Source organism: Drosophila mauritiana, chromosome 2R (assembly GCF_004382145.1).
Source record: "Drosophila mauritiana strain mau12 chromosome 2R, ASM438214v1, whole genome shotgun sequence".
Lineage (NCBI taxonomy): Eukaryota > Metazoa > Arthropoda > Insecta > Diptera > Drosophilidae > Drosophila > Drosophila mauritiana.
Genome location: NC_046668.1, coordinates 21216847 through 21239262, shown reverse-complemented (window position 1 = coordinate 21239262; position 22416 = coordinate 21216847). Strand labels below are relative to the sequence as shown.

Below are 22416 nucleotides of genomic sequence, written 5' to 3'. Positions count from 1 at the left end.
TCTACTTATTTCATTCGAACATCTCATGAGATGCAGACACGTTTGGCTTGGATTGCCTTCGTTTTTTGGTTCCTCAGCGATGTGGCTGCTTCGATCTTCTTGGAACCGCGCTGTGGAAACCATATCGCACTCAAAATCAGTGGCGGGTATAATGCCGCATTTCATCATTCTGCCTGGATGGCAGCTGTAAACAATAAGACACATTTTATCTGCGGCGGCACGCTGATTCATAAGCGTTTGTACATTTCAACGGAACAAGATTAATTAATAATACAAATATTTCTTTCTTAGGATTCGTTTTAACAGCTGCGCATTGCATACATGGCCAGGACGTCCTGTGAGTATAATTTGATTTACTGTGAAATTAAGATAATTCTCATTCCCGTCGTAACAGATCGGTTGGTTTGGGTGCCTACCATAAGAGTCATCCTGAAGTTCGGAGAGACGTCATAGAAAAACTAATGTTCGGCGGGCGTTCTTCTTTTGAAAATGACATTGGCCTGCTCAAGCTGTCCAGCAACGTAATCTTTAATGGCACGTGATTGATTAATTCGACCGCCCAGGAAGTGTTATAAACCATACATTACTATTTCCAGCCCATATTCGTCCAATCTGCATCGTTTTGAACCAGAGTCTGGCCAACCAAATGCGCAACGTGTCGACCTTCAAAGCCTTTGGATGGGGATTCTTACGCGGACGCAAGGAAACCGATATTCTCCAGACCATCACCCTTAAAAATTTTGATCGAAAAGAGTGCGAAGTGGATTTGTCAGTTTATCTCAGTGAGAAACAGCTATGCGCTGGTGCACCTCTCGGAGACACCTGTGAAGGCGATTCTGGTGGTCCGCTGACAAACAATGTGAATATTCGCGAAGTCGGCGATCGGGAAGTTCAGTTCGGGATCATCAGCGCTGGCAAAAGTACCTGCGATGGACTGGGAGTGTATGTCGATGTGATGAGCTATGCGGACTGGATTAAGACGACAATAGAAAGGCATTATACCGAGGATGAACCACAGTCATCACCCGTCCCCAAAATTAAACCCCAGCAGCAAGATGTGTTTTTGTACAACGACTGTGGCGGCGCCAACATTGCTGCGAATTTGAAGGCAGATATTTATGGACTCAATTTTCGGGCTCAGGGCATCTTCATAACACACCGTGCGTATTTCTGCATTCTTAGAAAGCAAAATGTTTGGCAATAACGATAATAATATTTTCCAGAGTTCGTGTTAACCAATGCAGAACGCTTGCCAAGGAACCCATCAAACTTGTAGGTGCTCTCGGAATGGTGCACTTTAAATCGAAACTAACAATGTATTTGAGTTAACCAACAGGAGGGTATTTGTGAAGGGAAGGACGCATTTCTACGAGGTGTATAGTGTGCTCAGCGTCTTACCGAACGATCAAAATGATGTAGCGTTGCTTAAGCTTAATCGCCCCGTGGCGACCCGTGGAAGCCCAGGTAACTTTTGATATTCATAGTTTATGTCGATCACTAAACTCTGGCTTCGCAGCCGGAATGAAACCCATATGTATGCTGGCGAATGTAGTAGACCAACAGAGGGCCGCGTCTACTCCACCCTTCACCATGTTCTTCGATGCGCCCACTCATAGACGCATATATGATGTCAGTGTGGCCCTTGGAAACCCTCACCAATGCTCAGAAAGAATCCAGAGACGAATTGAGTGGAATAAACTGTGCGTCGAACCTCCTAACAGAATGAGCCGCATTGGAAGCGGTAGCTACATACTGGGGAAGAAGGTAACGAACTCGGGGAAGATAATGTTGGTTCTGTTTGGTATCGTCAGTGATTCTTCAAATGGTGTGTACGTCTTCACAAACGTTATGAAGTTATCGGAATGGATTGCAAATGCAATTAGGATTAACTAACTTTAGAGATCAACTCGATATGCGCTAGCCGAACATATAATCCAAAAATTATATAATTAATAAATGCGACAGTTCATTTTGGATGTACTTAACTTTATTTATATGTACTTAATGCGTATATTTAATTTGATTAAATACAGTGACTATGTTTCTTTGCACATTTACGATAAGACAATGCGAAAACATTATGTATGCACGTACCTAACTGCAAAGCTTGCTATATAATTTTTAATTTTGTGTGATTTGTGTGGCTTGGATTTGTTTCTCGTTCTCGTTGCAAGAGCATTAATGCCTATTCAAAATATTTACAATTCACTAAGTTGTGGAATCATGCGTTCTGCGTTTTGTGGTAAAGCTTGCGCACCTGGAAACGCAGCTGCAGCGCAACTGCGTTATGGCAAAATCGAAACTAAGGAGAGGGCTCATAATGGAAACAAGAGTGCACAGATAAGAGTCGAATCGAGGTCAATTGGCTGCTTTTTAAACAAGGGTCAGCTTGGAATAATTCATTTAAGCACATTATGTATGGAAAAACCAAACAATTTTTGTGATTATTTTTAAAACTGTTGAGCGTTACGCATCCTTATCTTTAATAGACCAACGATCCAATTGACAAACTTAATATTTTGTTTGTGTGGGACGAAACGGAGTGGGGGTAGAACTTAAGGCGAGCATTAAATAATCGGATGTGTGTTTTGAGCTTTAGTGCTTCGGATCCTTGTTGTAGTCCACATAGACGCGTACCACCTCCCCGGAATACTTGCGCTGCGAGGGCATGAAGTAGAAGTCGGGCGTATCGGATCCACCGTTTTGTCGCGGATCGTCACGCGACCGGTCGTAGCCAGAGTCCCGATCGCGGTCCTGGCGCTGGCGCCGCTCCTCCTCCCTCTCTCGCTCGCGCTCCCTATCCCGGCTTCCTTGGCGCGCGGCCCGCCTGTCGTGGGTGTAGTAACCCGAGGGCTGCATGCTGGCCGGGCTCTGCTGGTACTGATGCGCCTGCCGCGGCAGGGAGTAGGCTCGCTCCGCATAGGAGCTCCGGGAATAGGGTGCTCCTCCGACGCTGCTCTCCTGGGTGACACGTCCGTTGCTCCGACTGGCGTTGCCATTGGAGCTTTTGCCCTGGCCGTTCGGACTCTCGTAGTACATCTGTGACTTGCTGGTGGGCGAATGGGACATGGGAAGTGTCGTCTGCTGGCTGCTCGTGGTCGACTGATGGCGGTTGCGAGCCTTCTCCTTGCCCGAGCTGCTGTTCGTAATGTTCTTCTCCTCCGTTTCGCCATAAGGGTCAAAGGCATAGTTGGTGTTGGAGGCGAACTCCTTCCAGGGTGAGTTTTGGATAAGTTTCTCCTGCAAGTACAATGAGATTTTAGCGTGATTTAGTTGAAATTTCGGTGGGTTTCCATCAATTAACTCAGCCAGTCAGCAATTGGTGTGGGAATTTCGGAATCGTTGGGTGAACCATGTACAACGCAGACAACAACATTTTATCATGAAATCTTTATCGGAAAATAATAGGGGTTCTTAACTGTTCTGCAAAGGTGCCATCGCTTAATCCGAAAATAAAATCCTAAAACCAAGATGCAGGAGGAGATTCTTTCAAAACAGAGTGTATGGTTAATATACGGTGAAGTGTTCTAGGGATCTAGCAGAGGATTTAGAGAGCAGAGGGTTTCAAAGATTCCAATTGCCCAACATTTTTGGGGTCTTTCATAGCACATATCAAATGCTGACTGGTCAAGAGAACCCGCACACAAATGAAGGGAAATGCAAATAGATGTTAATTAGATAGAACTGGAAACACAGAAATGGGTTAAGTAACAGTCGCAGAAAGAGAAGCAGTTCTGAGATTACCGTCCAGAGAGGCGGGGTGGTGGGTTAGGTGACAAGGTTAATACAACAACAGATACCACAGAAAATAAATAGAGTTTCAAATTACCGATTTAGTTATTGAATTTTGATAAACGCGGCACCTACGCAGACGCAGATACAGTACATGATCAAGAGGTTTCCGGTACTTAAACTAACTACAAGATGGGTTCGGTTCGGATTAACACGTAAATGCGCTTAAGGTAGTTGTAGCTGACGCTCGGTTTACAGGTGGATCGGGCAGTAGGGCAGTATGTCTAGGGCGTACATGTGATCTGATCTGATCTGATCTGAATTTAATTTGTAGAGTGAGTCTTTTATAGATCGCTAGAGGGCTGATAGTAGCGCTGGTGCTGTCGCTGTTGGTACATGCGCCACTCTTCGGGAATCACGTAAACCAGCTTTGAACGACACGGTTTCAATGGGGAAAGATTAATAAGAAAGGAATGAAAGAAGCCAATTCGACACTGAGAAGTAAAATCTTAAACTTACTGTCCACAACTACCGATTTTCTCTGTGTCGAAGAGGCTTATGCTGACCTTTTATGATCACTCATCACACATATCACTCACCTTCGTGTTCTTGCTCTTTCGCGATGTCTTCCAAATGGTGCAGAAGGCCTGGATCAAAGCGATGAGCACCAGGGCCGCAATCAGTCCCAGGACGATGTACAAACGTGTCTCGGAAAGATCGAAGAAGGAGAGCAGTGTCTCCTTGGCATTGGGCTCGGAGGAGCTCTTGTCTACACGAGAAACATAGTAGGTTAGCTCATGGGAGCATTGTATTGCACGCTTCAGATCTTACATTCCAATGCCTCAAAGTCCAAGAACTGAGGATCCACCGTTAGAGAGCCCACTCGACCGGTGGCAACCTGATCCTTCAGAGCCGAACGAATCACATCGGCGTTCTTCTGTGCTGCTGCCTCGCTGGTTTTGTCCACCTCGTTGGTCTCTAAGGCGTGCTTCTTCTCCACATCCGCCTTGTCGAACATGGCCTGGACCTTGGCCACCATGGTGCTGCCCTCCCTGATAAAACGTAAACCAATTAATCAACTTCTACTTTATGTATTATATTGATAAAACTTACTTCTCAAAGCCCAGAATCTCTGTTTTATAGTAACCAGTCAACGGACTTAGAATACCATTGAACGAATCCGAAATAGTTGCCGCCAGATTGTTGAACTCCACGGTTCCCGGCTTTGGCGCCTCATAGGATTCGCCCAGGTTCATCAGCTTAACGGCCACGGCGTAAACAAGACGGCTTGGAGCCGGAGTGCTGGTGCCCACAAAGACGGACTCCAGTTCTATTGAAGATCAGAATTAGTATAGCCATCTTTGTATCTTAATTGATCCCTTACCCTTGCCACAGGACTTAATGCAGACGCGCTGAGAAGAGATTGGAGGAACCTGCTCGTGTTTGCGGATCTTCTTGTTCACCACATTGAATGCACCGCCCAGAACCGGGAAGAATAGATAGAGGCAGTGGTCGTCCGTGAAGGACAAGTCCTGTTCGTCATTGCTGACCCGCTTGCGATTGAACTCCAGAATGGTCACACCCTTCTCAATGCGTCCTGATGCATTGTAGATGTCCTGGCGATCATCGAGTTTCGGCGGAGCGTAGCCTAGCACCCAGGTGTCCATGAGGAAGGGTCTTCCGCTGCGTCCGTCCACCCAGCCAATGATCGCATCCGTCTGCGACATACGCTGATCATCGCTGAAACCGATTCCCGTCCAGGTCTGCGTGTTCGACGTTTCAATGTGCCAACGCATCTCGTCACCCTTTCCGACCGTCTCCCAACTGGCGTAGTACTCGCAGGTGTGCTCCTGGGGAGAGCAGTTGGACGGATACTTCCAATGACCATAGCAATCGTTATCCAGCACATTGGTGCCCAGATCGTTCCGGTCTGTGCTCGTGGCTGACTTTTCTTTTTCTGTTCAAACATGGGTACAAGTTAGAAAAGTTGCAATTATATCTTTGAAATTAATATATACATTTTGAAATCTTTTTAAAGCCGAAATTTGTAGATTACTTACCGAAGAAATTGATCTGGGTGACTCCTCGCTGCATTTGGTGTCCGTGGTATTTTAGTTCATCCTGCTGATAGAAGTTTTTGACAGTTGCGGTCTGCGTTTCCAGCCCAGAGGCTGGCACATGCACATATGCTTCCGGCTCCTGACCCTTGGCCCAAATCACATGGGTGAGCGCATCGTCTAGAGTGTGATCGGTGGGCTCATTCGCAACCAGTTTTTTGCGGAAGATTATCGTGGTCACGCCATTCTCCTCAAAGCCCGTTCCCAAGGCCAGGTTTGACTTGCCGCCGAAGAACTCGTCGTTGTGGGGCGTCGATCGATCACGGCTGTAGTAGTCACCCACTCTGCTGGCCATTCCTCGGGCTGCTCCGATCACGATGTCCGTGCAGTCCATTCCATTGAAATCATGTCGTGGTGTGTAGGGGTTTAGACGGTATTTGGGTGAGTCTGTAAATCAATGAAGGATAATAGATTAATAGAGATATCCGGAGATCATTGATATGTTCGATCCTTACCAGCTTCACGACGTTGGCGATCTGACTTGGTGCTAACGCGATATGAAACACTTGTAGAAACTGAAGAGACACCCTTTTTGGCAAAATCTCCTGCAACTCTCTTGGATTTTGAACTCTGGGCCTCCGGCTCAGACTTCGGTTCCGGTTCGCTCTTGGGTTCCGGCTCGCTTGTTGGTTCCGGTTCGCTTGTGGGTTCCGGTTCACTTGTTGGTTCAGGTTCGCTCTTGGGTTCTGGTCCACTCTTTGGTTCAGGCTCGCTTGTCGGCTCTGGTTCGCTCTTGGGTTCCGGTTCACTCTTGGGTTCTGGTTCACTTTTGGGTTCCGGTTCGCTCTTGGGCTCAGGTTCGCTCTTGGGTTCCGGTTCGCTCTTGGGCTCAGGCTCGCTCTTGGGTTCCGGTTCGCTCTTAGGCTCAGGCTCACTTTGTGGCTCTGGTGCGGCCCTAAGCTCGGCTAATCGCTTAGGCTGTGGTTCGCTCTTGGGCTCCGGCTCACTCTTAGGCTCCGGTTCACTTTTTGGTTCGGGCTCACTTTTAGGCTCCGGCTCGCTCTTAGGTTCTGGTTCGCTTTGAGGTTCGGGCTCACTCTTGGGCTCCGGTTCACTCTTGGGTTCGGGTTCACTCTTAGGCTCCGGCTCGCTCTTGGGCTCTGGTTCGCTCTTGGGTTCCGGTTCACTCTTCGGTTCAGGTTCGCTTTTAGGTTCAGGTTCACTTTTAGGTTCCGGTTCGCTCTTAGGTTCAGGTTCGCTTTTAGGTTCGGGTTCACTCTTGGGTTCCGGTTCGCTCTTGGGCTCCGGTTCGCTCTTGGGTTCCGGAGCAGAGGCCTCCAATGTTGTGGTCAGATCTCCGATGTCCCGTATCAGCGGGAAGTTCTTGCACTCCGGTGTCATTCCACGTGGTCTCCAGCCCAGGCCGACCCAAGATGTACCATTGACCTTAAGTACCATCTCGATCTCCTTCTGTTCTTCAAGCAGCCTCCAGTAGACGTGGTAGTCAGGTGAGAGCTCCTTTTTGGAATACGAGGAGAGGTCGAGGCTTGTGCTCTTGTATGGCGACCGTTTGCTGCATCCAATACCGAACCAGCCGAAGTTGCAGTAGCATTGTTTCTTAGGCAGCGAGGTTCCACCCAGTTCCACGCACTTGCCCTGGACGCCGCAATCGGAGTCGGCAGAGCACTCATCCTTGTATTGGCATTGCGGGCCATAGAAGTTCTTGTCGCACTTGCACCGCGAGGGGAAGTATTTGCCATTGCCTGAACAGGTCTCCTTGAAGTCCTTTCGCAGCTTGATGTCCACATCGGCGCAGGACCAGAAGCGATAGCTGGTGGTCCATTCATCTGCCTGACGAAGCAGCCGCAGAGTGCAGTTATAGCATTCAAAGTCGTTCGGAATCTTCACTTGGTAAGACTGGGCACTATAAAGAGGAAGGTCATCTAATATCCCATAATAAAAAGTCCTCCGGATAATACTTACGTGACATCAGTGCTCACAAACTCGGAGTTGTTTACATGTGGCGTTAGGTCCAGTACAGGTCGATCGAGGGCATCCAAAAGTTGCAAACGAAAACCGCCCTGGAAAAGTGGATGATAATTATTAATATGGTTGCGCCAAAACAATGACTGAGAACTTGTGATGCGGTGTCGTGCAGTCAGGCAAACATGGGAATCTCGAGTCTCGGGGCTTGACTTTGACTGCGTGCATGTGAGGCAATCGTTCGAGAATGAATTCTCGGCTAATTAGCCCTTGCAGATGGAATAGGCACCCCAAGGGGCGTGTCGGCTCCCATTGCCGCAGATCCATCTTACCTTGTGCGCATAGGCCAAATGCCAGGTGACGTTGAACTGCGTGCCGGAGAGCAGCGATGTGCGGATGGAGCCTGAAATTAGGAAACCAGAGCGTGTTCAGTGGGCCGGTGATTACATGTGACAGTCGTCGAGTCGTCCACGGCCATCTATTTGCCCAGATCCCGTCACATAGATAATTAAATCCACTCCCCCTGGTATCGAACTGGTTCTGCATTGAAAGGCATCGAGTACACCTGCATCTTGTGTACCCAAACTCCCTCAGCAAATTGTGCATGACAGCCCAGCTGACGAGCTGGAATGCCAGTATGCACCAGGTAGATATAAGCACCCATATGTGCATAGACCCAGCCCCAACATCTTTGTGAGCCTGCCCAGACAAATTTCATACTCGTCTGTTGCATAAGAGCCATGCGGTAATCTTCGCTGACCAGCTGTGAAAAAGTAGAGGATGAATGGGGCTCTTCAAGAGGGCCAGCATGCACTAGCAAAAAAAAATACTAGCCTAGAGTTTTTCATCCATAAAACCGAAGGAATATTAATGAAATTCAGTGCGCATTCCCGCAGTTTTCAATGGAACTCTTGAGGAAGAACTATCCTACAGAGAGCTATCCTACAGATGCCTTACTGACCAACTTCACAAACATTTTTCTCTGTGTCCAGATGGACATGAGGAGCTATCAATGCCCAGCTCGCACATCGTTTGGCAGCCAATACACGGCGATCGAGTCGCTAATTGAGGCCATTAAACGTTTATAGCGAAGCTCGATCTCTGAAAGCGAAAGGAGGAGTGTCACTTTTCCGATGTCCCCGCGTTTGTCTTGGCCAATAAGGAAGCTGAAAATTATGATTACTGCTGCTGGCACGAGATCGCGCAGCCAGGTTAGCCAAACTCAAGGAGGCTGGGAACATAAAAACGGCTGACCACTTGAATCACTCGATAGCTGTTCAATGGTCGTGCGACTGGCAGTTGGTCATCCCAATATGGGCATAAAACGACATCTGAAGCGATGGACATGACGCCAAGTGGTTTTGTCTAACCCACGACTTAAAGCTCCTCTGACAACCACATTTTCTGTGTTCCTTTTTCAGGGTATTGGATGGTTCTGACTCTACATCGAAACCAGCTAACGCCATTTGTGGGTCAGAAGCTCGTTCTTGGCAACAAAACTCTTGGTTTCTATTGCGCAACCAGCGGAGGAAATCAGCTCCACTCAGCTGGAAACCAACTGGGCTTCCCTTGTTGGTTTTCTGGGCCACTGGGAAATGCAAATCAGTTTGAATCGAATGCGGATCAGTGCATTCTCAACATTTGATTGCACCTGACGGGCCGCAGACCTCACACAGCTTCCCATAACTCAGCCCGATTTCGCTTTGTTTTGACTCGAAACGGAAAGCGGCCAAACCAGATCGAGAAATGGGTTAAGCGACTATCGGTGGATAAATCAAGTGTTCCCATTAATAAATCGAAACAACAGACAAATTATGCTCGAAAAGGGGCGGCAAGCCATAGCTGCTCGGACCTGTATCTGAATCCGAATCGGAATCGCATCTGAATCCATCCATGCACCAAATTAGCAGGTGTTTTTCGGTTACTTTTTTCGTTTCCCATGGTTCGAACCGATCGTTCGAAGCTGCCTGGTCAATATGTTGTACGCCTTTTCGTGTTTCGCTTCTACTTCGTCATATTTCCCATGAGCAGGCCCGCGAAAGTTGTTCACCTTTGCGTTTTGTTTTTGGAGGCTGTTCAAATTTTGTATCTGTGTGCTGGTTGAGCTTGAACTCGCCGGCGACGTCTGGCCATTTCGAAAGTCCGTCCCGCTCGGCCGCTGGATTCAAATCGGTCGGGGCCGCCTTGACTGACCGCCCCATCTCCGGCGGAGATGCGCGTGAAATCGGTTTATAATTGATTGGAAACTTGGCTAATTTGATCATAAACTGAATTCCATCGATCGACGGAGGGAGGGGCTGTCGGGCTTAGTGCTGATTGAATTTCGGTGGCCTAATAGTGGTGTTTTTATAGGAAATAATATAATCATCATATTTATATCTTACCACTAACGGTTGGCCAAATCCTTTGCTTAGATGTGCGCCAATATAGAGAGCTACAAAGAGCAGCAGTTTTCTGGAACTCATCACTCTGGACTTGGGTGGATTAGAGCCCGGTGGGTATTTTTTAATGGGTGGCATTACATCATGCTCTCCCCCATCCGCTTCCTAGCGCTGCTCCCCCCGCAAGGCAATTTGCTGTTGTTGATAGAAGAATGTTCGCTTGCATGCATTCTAATTGCATGGGGCCAACTACAGGAGCAAGTGAGCAGAAAAGAAGAAATCAACAGCCAAATATGGTCGCCGCCTCTCACGAAGCCGCAAACAAAGACTTCCGCCTTGCGGACACTGTACTGTACAGGGTGCACTGCGAAAGGTTGACAAATACACTGCCAGACAGCGTTTGCCTCGGCTAACGAAGCGTTGCGCTTGCGCCGCGGAGGGCCATAAATTTCAGCATTTCTTGCCGCCACAAAGGGGGAGGGGCGTGCGCGGTGGCATAAGTAACGTGCCATAAAATTCATTTCGCTTTGGCAACCCTACACAGGCAGTTGGTTGCCACCGTTCGACGGCCGCAAACAAACCTGACCAAGTGGCTGACGTCTATGGCAGCTCCTGCAGTTGCACGGAGCACAAAACCTAAGTCATACGGAATGTTGAATCCGGAATAGATTGATTCGATTTAAGTAAATGCAATCGTCCAAAATCCAATTATAAGCAGGCGTTTTTTTGCACTGTGCACCATTTGCATTCCCTGTGCTGTAGCTACTGCTACTGTGGTCAAGGAGTTTCGCTTTAGTTAATTGCTCGTGACGTTGTCTCGGCCAGCCCCTTAGGAGGCCTCCGACCGACCCGCTCCGATCCAGCCCAATCCAATCCATTGCGATCCGATCCACTGCTCCACACTTGGCCCCACAGTCCACTCCACTTGCCGGTTGGTATTTATGGCTCCACATGCACTGGGGTGCAGATACATTGCAGTGTGTGAGCTCGTTCTGTGCTCGTGGAGCTGGAGCTACTTGTGCATTCCCCAGCAATATTACGTATACGTAGCGATGTCCGTGTCGACGGCTTAAATGTCATTTATGACCGGCGCTCTCATTGATATTCTGAATGGTTCACAATGCGGCATTTCGCTGCAGGATTTAGCCTAAAATATGAGCTCGGCCGCAGTTTGCAGTGATAAATGGGCATCGGTTTCTGTCGCGAGTCGCGACAACTGCGAAGATAAATCTCTTTCGGAGCTTATTGAATGTTGCTCAAGTCGGTGGCTGCGGTTGCTGCGATTGCGGCTGACTAATTGACATTTGCATTGAGCTGATTGCTCTTCTAATTATCGGAACCGATGTTGTGTCAACTCCATTGGATGGCTAGATGGCTGGAGTGCCGGATTGCCTAACCAATGCTCGCTGGCTGGCATCTGCCGACATGTGACACAAGAGGCGACCACAACTTGACCTCCATTCCAGCGCACTCAGCACGCCAGCAGACAATTACAAGCCATGAAGAAGAAACATGAAAACAAAGCCAAACCAAAACAAATCGTGTGCCAGCAGACACTGAGACAAAGGCTGTGGAAAAGAGTGTCAAACACGAACAAATTGAGATGGATTAGATTTGAGAGGCTGCAATGGATTCGAGAGGGGCCGGCGCAATGCAAACAAGATGCAAGACGCTGCGCAGAGGTCAGCAGTCAGTCAGTCGGTCCCCATTCCAATCCCTGCGTTTTTGTAGGCCAGTGAAACAGTTGCCAGTCGCCGATGATGATGGTGATAGAAAGGGCAGCAGCAGCAAAACAACCTCAGCCCCATTTGGTTGTCACTGTCGGTTGCAGATACATCTGCATGCAGCGACCCATCTGCAGATAGATCGTGGAACTAGATGAACTAGGTTTTAAACATTTAAAGCAGTTGTATTTGGATACATTACTGTAAATTGCAAATTTGTTTGCTGATCCTTCCTTATGGAAAGTTATTCTATCTATCACCATAGATAAAGTTGTCAACATTTTCGTCATGCCGTAATCGCGGATGGTGGCCGGAATAAGTCGCCACTCGCCAATCAACACGCTCTGCCCCCGGCGACTTCTGTGTGCCGTAATGCACAAGTGAAAGTTTTTCACTTGCAGCATGTTGCATTCCACTTTGCCTCTCGTCGGCGCATACATCATCATCAAGGCGGCCAGTGAGCTGGAGCGGCCCAAGCCGCAGTTGCAGTTGCAGTTGCCATGGCTAAGACCTGCTTTTTGGCCAGCTCGAGACGCGTTTGGCAAGCTGCAGCAAACAGAAATCAGCGAACAGCAGCCGCAGGCGAAGGCAAAAGTTGTCATGCCCCAAAATGGGTTAAACGTGCCGCCGTTGCCCACGTTGCGTATACGCAATGTGTGCGCGTATATATAATTAAAAAAGCGGGCAAAACAAAGCGAAATGAAACTGCAAACGAAATTGAAAACGAAAACAAAAATATGGGCAAAAGAGCTGCGCACAAAAATGTCGCTCAACGGGTTGTACACTCTGCAGTACACAATGTATGCACATTATTCGAGTGTGTGAGCCATACTTTATGGACATATCCATGGAAATTGATTTGGCATTTTGATGCGGCACACGTGTTCCAGTCGCCAGTTGCCGCCAGTTGCCAGTTGCCAATTACCGACCAACTCAAGGCAATTGTCGGCTCCGAGTGTCTATAATTGATATGCAAACAGTATCATTGGGACTATCCCAAAAACACAGACACACCGAAAAAGAGAGAAGAAAAACCCCCAGCCCCCTTGAAATCAAAGGTGTTATTTTAATTTATTTTCGAAAGTGCATAAGAGCTCGAAGACCCAACGATCATATCATAATCGTAATGCTCATAATTTGTGTGACCCAATTTATTTGCCCGCTGCACAGTGGATCCCCACTCACCTGCGAGCAAGTGAATGGCGGTCGAGTTGCTTCTCCCCGCTCGCGATATGCAAATTAATTGGTAACACTTTGCAGCAGAGTTAACAATAACAACAGCCAGCTGCATTGAGCAACATGTATGGCATATAAGTATAAGTATAACAATAACAATAACAACGGAGCATAAGCATATGCATATGCACATTATGCAAGCGAGTGCAGAAGCAAAAGTTTTCAGTTTTCAGCCGCAAACTGCACGTCTCTGAATTATGAATACATTTAGCCAGCGTGCAGTGCGTTTCACAGCTGTAAGTCATTAGCAGCCTCGCTCGAGTGACATGAATCGATATCATTTCCATGGATTCAAGGCCTCAGCTCGTGGAGCACTGTGGTTTGATACCATCTTAACATGCATCCAGTTTTGGACAGATTTTTAGACAAAATTATGAACGATCAGCTCTATATATTGTCATTTAAGGCATATGCTGCACAGCATTTCCGATCCATATCTAAACTCTTACTTAAGCTTATGAAACGCACTGTTTTCCTACAGCTGTATGTGTGAATTGAACGTGCTTGACCAATTACAGTCGGCAAACAAAGCGCACATAACCAGCCGTAATAAGCCATAATATTATATTCAAAGCGTGCCTGGCAGACGAGCTAGTAAGCCAACAAAAGTTGGCCAACAATTGGCAATTGGGAAATGCACTTTCTGAGCATCTGGGCCCGATTCAGCTGCCTTATTTCCCACGAACTACATTTTAATCACTTTTTATCGAGCTCATATAAGTTACCTGTATTGCAGCTTTGATGAAGTGATAAATATTTGTGTTTCGAATTAATGAAATAATTTTCGTGCCACATTTCTATGAATTTAGCACGGATTAACACATTCCAACTTATTTTTAGATTTATTAGATTTGCAGTAACAGACAGTTCGACTTATCTAAAGTATAGTGTTATAAGAGCAAAGCTTTTTAAAACGAAATACCACCAATCTAAGTGGATTTTCAAATTATTTATCAGTGTACTTTTACCCCCTTTTAGGCTATTCAAAATTCAGCAAACAAAACTCCCCGGAAAACACTCACCTTTCGGCATGCCACATGGCGCCTTCGTTCGCGCATTGTCCAAAAAGTCCAGGTTGAATTTGCGGGCAGGTGGATAGGTGAGGGCCACATGGGCCTCCGATCCCAGGTATCCGAGGTAGCAGCACCAGGTGGCGAGCAGCAGCAGGGCTCTTGCGGTCCAGGCGAATGGCGAATGTCTTGTGCTTTGTATAGACATTTTGTATAATTTATTTCTTTACAATTTTCGGCGATTGTCGGGGAGTTTCCTTTCGCATTAGCACCGCTCGGCGTGTTTATTGAAGCGCTTCTCTTTCTCTTCTTTTGTGCAATTGATTTTTACGGGGATTTTGGCGGTGTTTTGGAAATTATATAATTAATTTCGCCACAAATTGGACGCACATCTCAGCCGGCAACGGTTGACTCTGAAGGAGGGAAATAAACAGATATAGACAGATATTTATTAGCCAAGAATTGCAAAACTTTTGGGGACTGGAGCTGGAGTATCTGGCAGATGAATCTGTGAAAATGATTTCTTGCATTGGCCCAAACAATGACAAGGAAATTTCCCACAGGCCCATTAAAGTTTCTTTTCGCCGAAAGTGTCGAAAGATGCATACGTTTCTCTTTTATTTTCTCGCAGATTTCCAGTGTGACAGGCAGATACATCGAAGTGATCCTCGTGAAGTGCGGTTCAATGCTCGATCGGAATTAATATGTGGATATGTGTGGCTGTCCGACGCCTTCGACAGCGAGTGAAATCGAAGGTCTTGCCGCGTTCAACAAACTAATCAAAGCCAATGACAGCTGCCCCCAAAGCCGAGCCGAGCTCCAAAACTATGAGATACTTCGATACTTAGCTGCTTGGGCATTGCTCTTGGCGTTTCTAGAGCCAAAGTCCGCCAAAAAAGCTTGTCTAATGAAACGACATAAATCAGGGGACCGAGCTACCTGCTGTGGGATTGGTTTTATTTTTTCCTCGTGTGGCCCCCGGACTAAACGACAACAAATGGCGTTGAAATGGGCGTAAAAATGTGGCACGCTGGGGCCAATTGTTTGGATATGGAAAATGGTGCCACAGTTTTGACAAGCAAATTGCATGCTGCATGAAATCTCTGTTTTCTTGCCCCAAGATAAATCAACGACAATTGGTGTTAGTTGGTCTCGGGGTCTGGCCGATTGGCGAATATCTCCACGAATCTCCGCAATTGGGAACGGACAGCCTCTCCAGCTCGACCACCGCTCCACTCCGTGCGCCGTGCTCCACTTTTCCCAGTGACATCTCAGTTCAGTTAAGCAGCGGTGGCACCCAGTAATCACCGACTCATTGTCCAATGCCAGACCCCCAGAAATATCTGCTCAAGATGTATACATCCATATATATATAAACATTTTTATAAGCCATAACGGTGCGGCAACGACTTCCGAGGCGGCAGCTGACGCTTTGGGTGACCGCCTCGTTTGGTTTTGATTACTCTAGACCAAGCGAACCTGGCCAACAACTGTCTGGCATTGAGAGCAGCGGCACAATGGTAACAACATCAGCAACATCGACTGTGACGACCACATGGCTTGACATTGAAGTCGCCAAGCAAAACAAAATCGAAAAGCATGTAAAAAATGTTAATTAAGACTCGGCGCACACGAGCAAATGGAGTCGCATAAGTCGAGTATCTGGAGCAGACTGTGCAACTGGGCTAGAACTATGCGTTGAAGTACTAATTGGTAATTCAATGTCACACATAAATCTTATTTCGTATATATCTGATGGGCAAGCCAATGTAATTATAGCTCCGATAAAAGTAAGTTAGGTAAAACATAGCTCTAAAACATAGTTACGATATAAAACTAAGTACTATCCGCACAGCTTAACTTTAATCTCATTTTAGTTCATTAGCTAATGATAAGTAATCTCCGCAATCAGAAATTTGTCATGACCGTCTTAAAGTTTGACCCGCTTGGTGTTGAAATCGATCCGGGCTCTTTGTGCAATCCAATCTTCCCACATTTGAGGCAAAAGCAGACCAGTAAGTAAACTAATGGCGCCCAGCTGGAGACGCCGCTGCCAAGAAAAGTGGGCAACTCCGGGCTGGAAAACTGCGTGATGCCGAGCCAACTGACGGCTGGCCGGGCTGTCATGAGTTGGCCAAATCCGAGGTTCGTTACCCAACTGACTAAGGGAAATCGCTTGAGCCTGGAGTGGAAGTTAGAGCCGACTTAAGGGGCTCAGGTGAGCAATTACTTTAATTGAATTGCCTCTCGAGTGCTTTGCATTTCCACTAATTAGAACTGAGATGTAATTAACGAGCCGCTCGGCCGCAGAGCAAATGCCAAAGCGAAACAGATTCGAATGCAATTCACACGCCATTAAATTGAAGTCTTCAACGCGACTCGAGGCGAGACACTTCGGATGAAAAGAACACTTGACTCGGTTTCTACGACATATCGATTATGGCCAACCGAGCTGCGGACATAAACATTTGGCCACGCTACTCATGTTCGATTCACGGCGACAGCGAGTGGAAAAAATGCAGTCCAACTGGTTACGAAATATTCGAAAAGCTCATTCATGTTGGTCTTTAGATACGATTTTCAAAATACGCCAGCCACCGACGTTTGTATCTGAGTGCTGTAAATGTATCTGTGACTGAGTCGCCGTTGGTGTGAGTGTAGCTGGGCACCGGAAACCGGTTGCTGGCCCCAAAACAAAATATAGTCAACTATTAATGGATCGGCGATAAGTCGACGCTATCGGACCCCGGCCAAAGTCGGACTCTGGGGCGGCAAGTGTATCGCCTATGGCCGCTCCCAATAGACCCGAAATTAGAGCCCCCGATCTGCGGCACACTCTTGGCCAAATTCACTCCACTCGAATTATGCGCGAGCGCTCCATTTCCAGCCAGCCAAATTAGAGAATAACATGGCAGCCAGCAATTCGGCTGGATAAGTACAAAATGGCTAAGTAAAAGAGCCGAAATTGATTTTAAATGGGACCGAGTTGGCCATTGGCGATTGTGTAACCACTTAACGGCCGAGGGAGGGGGTAACAAGGAAGACAACATCGCACAGATTCGACAAACACATAACAGGCAGTAACAATTAAGTCAAGAGAGCTTGTTCTCAAGAACACAATCTCAAAACACTTCACCCATAAACAACACATAAAAACTTAATATGCACTATAGTTATAATAGAACTAAAGAAATTAATTTGCTTTATAGTTATTGTTATCAATGTGAAATACTTGCAAATGTTATTGTTCAATAAAATGAGGAATCCATTCCGAAAATGATTAGCATTCTGACTTTCGAATCGGACCGCACCACCCGGCGTATGGGTGATGTGTGGATTTTGGCCAGCGGCTGCTAACGGTCCATGTGACTGGCTACTCGATGGGAGCCACTCAGATCTGGCGGCTGTACGTATGGTGCGAAAATCATCTCGTCATGATGCTTATGCGAGTGCTGTTTCTTGTGCTGTTTGAGTTAAACATATCGTGTTTGGATTTCTATTTGCGCGAAATTTCTCAACTTTAATGTCACGCACCACGAATTCGCCACCGAACTTGGACGAGGAGTCGTCGTCGATAATATGTGATTGACAAACATGTGTGCCAAGTTGGCTCATTGTAATTACTTGAGTGCACAGAGAGAAATATTTCGCTAAAAGTGGTGCTCATTGATAGCAAGTTACTCTATTAAATGGCTACATATATGCATATAAAGAGAAGCAGAGACTCCTGGTTTTAAATTAAAAGTGCTAATGCTCATTAATCAATTCCATTGGCGGTGACATCTTCGGTTCGCAGTGAAAGTTGATTTGGTCGAATCCAAGTTTTTCATTGACTTGTGTTTATTTTCTATTTCACCTTCGATTTCGACTCGGATGCCGCGGAATGCAACCGAAGAAAAGCAAACACAAGCACCGCGCAAGCAAACAAACAGTCAATTTCGATGGTTTTCTATCAATTATGAAAATTAAGCCATCACCAAGTTGACAAATGATACCATCTTTGGCTCTGTCAAATACATGTATACCATTTCAGACCCCCACATTTCCGATACGTTGACATCGCGCCCAATTTCCGCTGATTAGCATAGTGGAACCGTGTAATCCCGTCCAACTGGTGCAGCCAGTTTGTCTCCGAGGGTCTTTCGCTTTCGGCTTTCGGCATAAGTATATCCGAAATTAAAATAATTCCATAGTTGGGCTCTGGATTTCTTCGACTTTCACAAGAACGGGCTACACGGGTTCCGAGGATCGGGGTCACCTGTGGGGTCAGGGTGAATCCAAGGGTTAAGCCGCGGCCAACTAGCTAACAAACAAACAAACAAGCGTTTATTTGCTGTCGCTTTATGGCCATTAAACTTGATCTCTAAACTGGCGAGAGCCATCCAAAGTACTTGTATCCGCAGCCGTAGCAAACTTTGCCTATAAGATCGTATTTCAAACTGCCAGCACCGAGATTAAATGATGGCCGTTTCGGCTGAGTGGGCCTTTGTTATTAGAAGGCAGACGGGCCAAGAGGTGCAGGAAAATCGCTGACAGCTTTATTATGTTTGTTTTTGTTTGCCCCTCACTTAGGCGGATTTAGCCACAAAGCAATTCAGATCTAAATGATACTTATTAGACTCAATGATAATTTGTGTATAAAAAGAAGAATTTACAATTCCTACATCAAGTAGGTTTGAGCTTCTTTGTCGGGCTTTTTAACATATATAATATATTATATATATACTTCCCATATCATTATTACTTTTAGAGCTTCGCTACAGAATGTATGATATCAACAGCTGCTGGACAACTATTTATAATATTTTTTAATTAAAAGTTACTTTATTTGGTTGTAAAATGACATTAAATCGCTAAAGCGAGGAATTGCCTACCGACTGCCTTTTGCACTAGCTAAAATTAAATTCACGACTTTACGTGGGCCATCAAAATTGATTCGATCGACTCGTAAATCGTATTTATAAACATTAAATCATTCGCGGGGCATTCAGACCGCCCTTCTCGCGGCTTCACTTTTGTGCAAATTCATCGCAGCGATTGGCGTCAGACGATCGCAATGACATCCCCGATTCACAATCGCAGTCGCATCCACCTGTTAATTTATTAATGAGTTGCAGAAACCGGTTCGAGGTTTACATAAATACCCGTGTATAATCTTTACAAAATTTGCCCGCAAGTCGTTAACGGCAAATGCTTCAAAACTCTCTTTTCTTGCTGAATCGCGAGAATAACTTTCGCAAAAAATCGATACGAAAAATTAATTTTCAGCAGAGGCATTTGTGTGTCATTTGGGGCGTGCTGGCCGAGTTTTATGAGTGCGCGAGCAATTGGCCAGCATAAGAAATTAGCATTAAAATCTAAGGTCAGTCCGCGAACGCCTTACGCATTCCAAAGTCAATTAAAGCCAGCTGTATACGAGCCGTGTTTGTTTGATTTTGTTACGGTCATTTTGCGTAATCCGATGTGCTATTATGACCGTTTACACGGACTGCTTACAGAAATGCGCGGCATTGAACGGCGCGCGGCTCAACTGGCGATCCACATGGGCCCAATACAAAAGACTTAGGCAACGAACGCGCAGCATCTCGACAGCTGGGGCAGCGTAAACAAAATGATAAAAACAATAAAAAATTCAACTAACTGCCATTATAAACAATTTGGCAAATGAATGCGAAATATTCGTTATAAAACTGGCACACATATATGGATATGGTATATGGTATGGCCGAAAGTGTTCAGGTTCGTTTCGAACAAGTGTACAAATTACAAATTGGTTTTCGTCCGACTTTGACAGTTCAAATTACTTCTGAAGAGTCAAGATGCGCTCCAAGGTTCCCCCACCTGTGCCGTGTATATGTTGTTACCAACCAGTTTGTTTAGCCGAGTGGACCCCACCCACCTCCTCGCCATCGAAACGACCATTAGACAAACCTGCCCGACGTCAACGGCGGCGAATCAGATTCTGATTCTGGTTTCGTTTGCCCTCGCGCATTCTCACTTTTTGATTTTTCTTTCGGTTTTTTGTTTTGGCCGATGGTGTTTTTGTTTTAAGCTGTTACTTTTCGGGGCTTATTGGCATTTTTTGTTTATTGGGCGATGGAATTCGCAGCGTGTAAGTATGTTAATAATAGCGCTTGATCCAAGTGCCAGCATATACGCTTTTAATGCCCCCAAAAATAGTATGGGGGACGAGGCTCAGGGAGAACCTGCGTGGTGTGGGTAGCCTGCCACAATCTCACACAGACTTGGCCGGGCTCATGTGCCTGTGTTAGACGTTAGATGTTGGTGGATGCCATCCGGTTTTGGCCTTTGCAGCTGCCAATGCTGCTCGGCTGCATTCCGGGCATGACTAAGAGAGCCGCGAGTCGCGGGAGTTATTACCCTCAAGGTCACTTCTGGCTAGGCTTCTGTTTCTCCGGCGGTCCAATCTCGGCATGACACGGCACTGTGTGGTCAAATCGATAGTGCGCATAAAAAATAGTACTCAGCAAGGTGATCATCATGGTTGGATGTGTGAATGTCGAAGAGATTTATCTTAAACATGCGATAATTTCTAGGCTATGTACTTCCTTTAAAATATTCCAAGTTCTTGTGTTGATTGTTTGAGATCCCTTACCAGCATATCATACGTAGGTAATATGATCAGTGCTCAGCCAAGTAAAACCATACGATTTAACTAATAGAAACCAATAACACTGATTTTTCTCCATGTATAGTACACCCAGCTCTATGCCTGATTGGCTTAGAGGGTCAGCCATTAGCCGGGAACTTAGCTAAGCGGCTTAAATGGAATGGAGACAAACAGTTATCGAGGTGATGAAAACAAAGGAGAATTAATTAGATTCCGCTGCTGGATAAGGTAGACTAATGAAAGCTAAGAAGTCGAAGTCGCCAACGGAGTTTGGAATACAGGTGACTCAGAGCGAGTTCGACGTTTCTTTTTATTTGCCTGTGATTAATGGACTTACAGAACGTATACGCGATTTCTGCGTTCATGCCATTCTTGGCCGACTCGCCCGGAATTGTTTTTTAGAAGTGATCTCATCTGCCGCCGCAGCTTCGGTTCTGGCAACCCACATCGATCTCCGCGGAACAATCCCAAAAAGCAGCTGTCAGCTGCCAAATGCTAATATGCAATAAATTATGCCTGCCACAGTGTGTGCCTATCATATCGAATGGAATCGAGTGTGTCTATAATTACAAAGGCTTCGTGGCGAATTTCACTTTTTTCCCTTCTTCCGCTGCGACATGTGCAGGGAATTCCAAAATAAGCGCCCGTGTGCATTGCCAATTCAGCGAGCATTCCTGCTGCTTCTCTTTCTTGGTCTTCCTGCAAGGCACATATCCACATAATTACACGTCGAGAAATTGTTTACCACTTAATAGGTAAAGCTTAAAATATTAGCAAGGCTATATCATTTAAAGGATTGTTTCCAAAACAACATTGCCTATTATGAAGCATACATATGGCTTACTGATCCATCCTATATAATTTTTCAAAATATGCTTGTATAAATGCATTCGAGTTCGAGGAGGATGCATTCCAAGGAAACTCACCTGAAGGAGGAGAACGAACTGGCAAATGCCAGTTAAGATGTGGGCGGCGATAAGTTACGAAAAACGCAGGCGCACAGCACTGCAAGATCCCAATCCGAATCGGAATCCAAAGCTAATCAAAAGTTGCAACACGCACGCGCTGCGTCGAGGGGCAACGGGGCGGATGGCGGATGGCGGATGAGGGTGGTGGAGAGCACGACACACGATCAAAGTCAAAACAATGCAGCCGCGGCACTTTAAACTCTTTTTTATTTGGTTTGTTCAGCGTTCTCCGCTGGGGATGCACACCGCGCAGTTGCAATTCCAATTGCAGCGGATTGCACCTACAGGTAGGTACGAGTACTGAGTACTTTACACACGGCGTTTGCCTTTGTGTGGGAGGTGGAGGTGATGTGTTAATCAATCAACGAGCGCGCATCGAAGGTACACTATTTGCCACATTGATTTGCTTACTGCTGGCGGATTTGTTCGTCTGTTACGATGTGTTTTTGATTTCTCGTATTTTGTTGCAACGGCTGTACGTGACTGCCGCGCACTTGCACAACGACCACAAAAATCCAGGGGATCCACGCTCCGGAAGGCACGAAAAATGCGACGACACCGCAAAGCGCAGCAGGAAATCGCAGACTCAAGCGCACCACACGTCCGCACTCCAGTGCGTCTCGATCGAAACTGAGGATTGGATCGGATGGGAGCGGATTGCAGGTGAGCCCCGAGCTCAGCGCTCTCACCTGAA

The 22416-nt window shown here is 46.4% G+C and overlaps 2 protein-coding genes across 3 annotated transcripts; one reads left to right on the top strand and one right to left on the bottom strand.

Moving 5' to 3' along the window:
- The first annotated feature begins 26 nt into the window (after positions 1-26).
- LOC117135910 (prostasin) lies at positions 27-2000 on the top strand. Its single transcript, XM_033296477.1, has 7 exons — positions 27-235; positions 292-337; positions 395-534; positions 597-1160; positions 1224-1272; positions 1337-1464; positions 1517-2000. The coding sequence occupies exons 1-7, from the start codon at positions 31-33 to the stop codon at positions 1891-1893; spliced, it is 1509 nt and encodes a 502-aa protein (XP_033152368.1). The 5' UTR covers positions 27-30; the 3' UTR covers positions 1894-2000.
- On the bottom strand, positions 1966-22340 carry LOC117135909. Of its 2 annotated transcripts, XR_004459066.1 has the most exons (12): positions 21681-22340; positions 14136-14536; positions 8105-8175; positions 7773-7870; positions 6305-7713; positions 5793-6236; positions 5117-5689; positions 4846-5062; positions 4564-4784; positions 4332-4501; positions 3830-4160; positions 3154-3240 (listed from the first exon to the last, which is right to left on the bottom strand). XR_004459066.1 is itself a non-coding variant. In XM_033296475.1 (11 exons), exons 2-11 carry the CDS (start codon positions 14329-14331, stop codon positions 2596-2598), a joined length of 4044 nt encoding a protein of 1347 aa, XP_033152366.1. In that variant the 5' UTR covers positions 14332-14536; positions 21681-22340; the 3' UTR covers positions 1966-2595. The 2 variants fall into 2 exon arrangements, 1 of the variants encoding a protein (XP_033152366.1); XM_033296475.1 differs by lacking the exon at positions 3830-4160 and having other exon boundaries at positions 1966-3240.
- Between the last annotated feature and the right edge of the window lie 76 nt (positions 22341-22416).

What these genes read in the sequence shown, in the direction of transcription:
- LOC117135910 (XM_033296477.1), top strand. Translation starts at nt 31, where the DNA reads ATGCAGACACGTTTGGCTTGGATTGCCTTCGTTTTTTGGTTCCTCAGC. An exon ending in CGGCACGCTGATTCATAAGC is followed by an intron (nt 236 to 291) that starts GTTTGTACATTT and finishes TTTCTTTCTTAG; the next exon opens with GATTCGTTTTAACAGCTGCG. An exon ending in CCAAGGAACCCATCAAACTT is followed by an intron (nt 1,273 to 1,336) that starts GTAGGTGCTCTC and finishes GTTAACCAACAG; the next exon opens with GAGGGTATTTGTGAAGGGAA.
- LOC117135909 (XM_033296475.1), bottom strand. Translation starts at nt 14,331, where the DNA reads ATGTCTATACAAAGCACAAGACATTCGCCATTCGCCTGGACCGCAAGA. An exon ending in GCCATGTGGCATGCCGAAAG is followed by an intron (nt 8,176 to 14,135) that starts GTGAGTGTTTTC and finishes TCCTAATTTCAG; the next exon opens with GCTCCATCCGCACATCGCTG. An exon ending in GAGATTCTGGGCTTTGAGAA is followed by an intron (nt 4,785 to 4,845) that starts GTAAGTTTTATC and finishes ACGTTTTATCAG; the next exon opens with GGAGGGCAGCACCATGGTGG.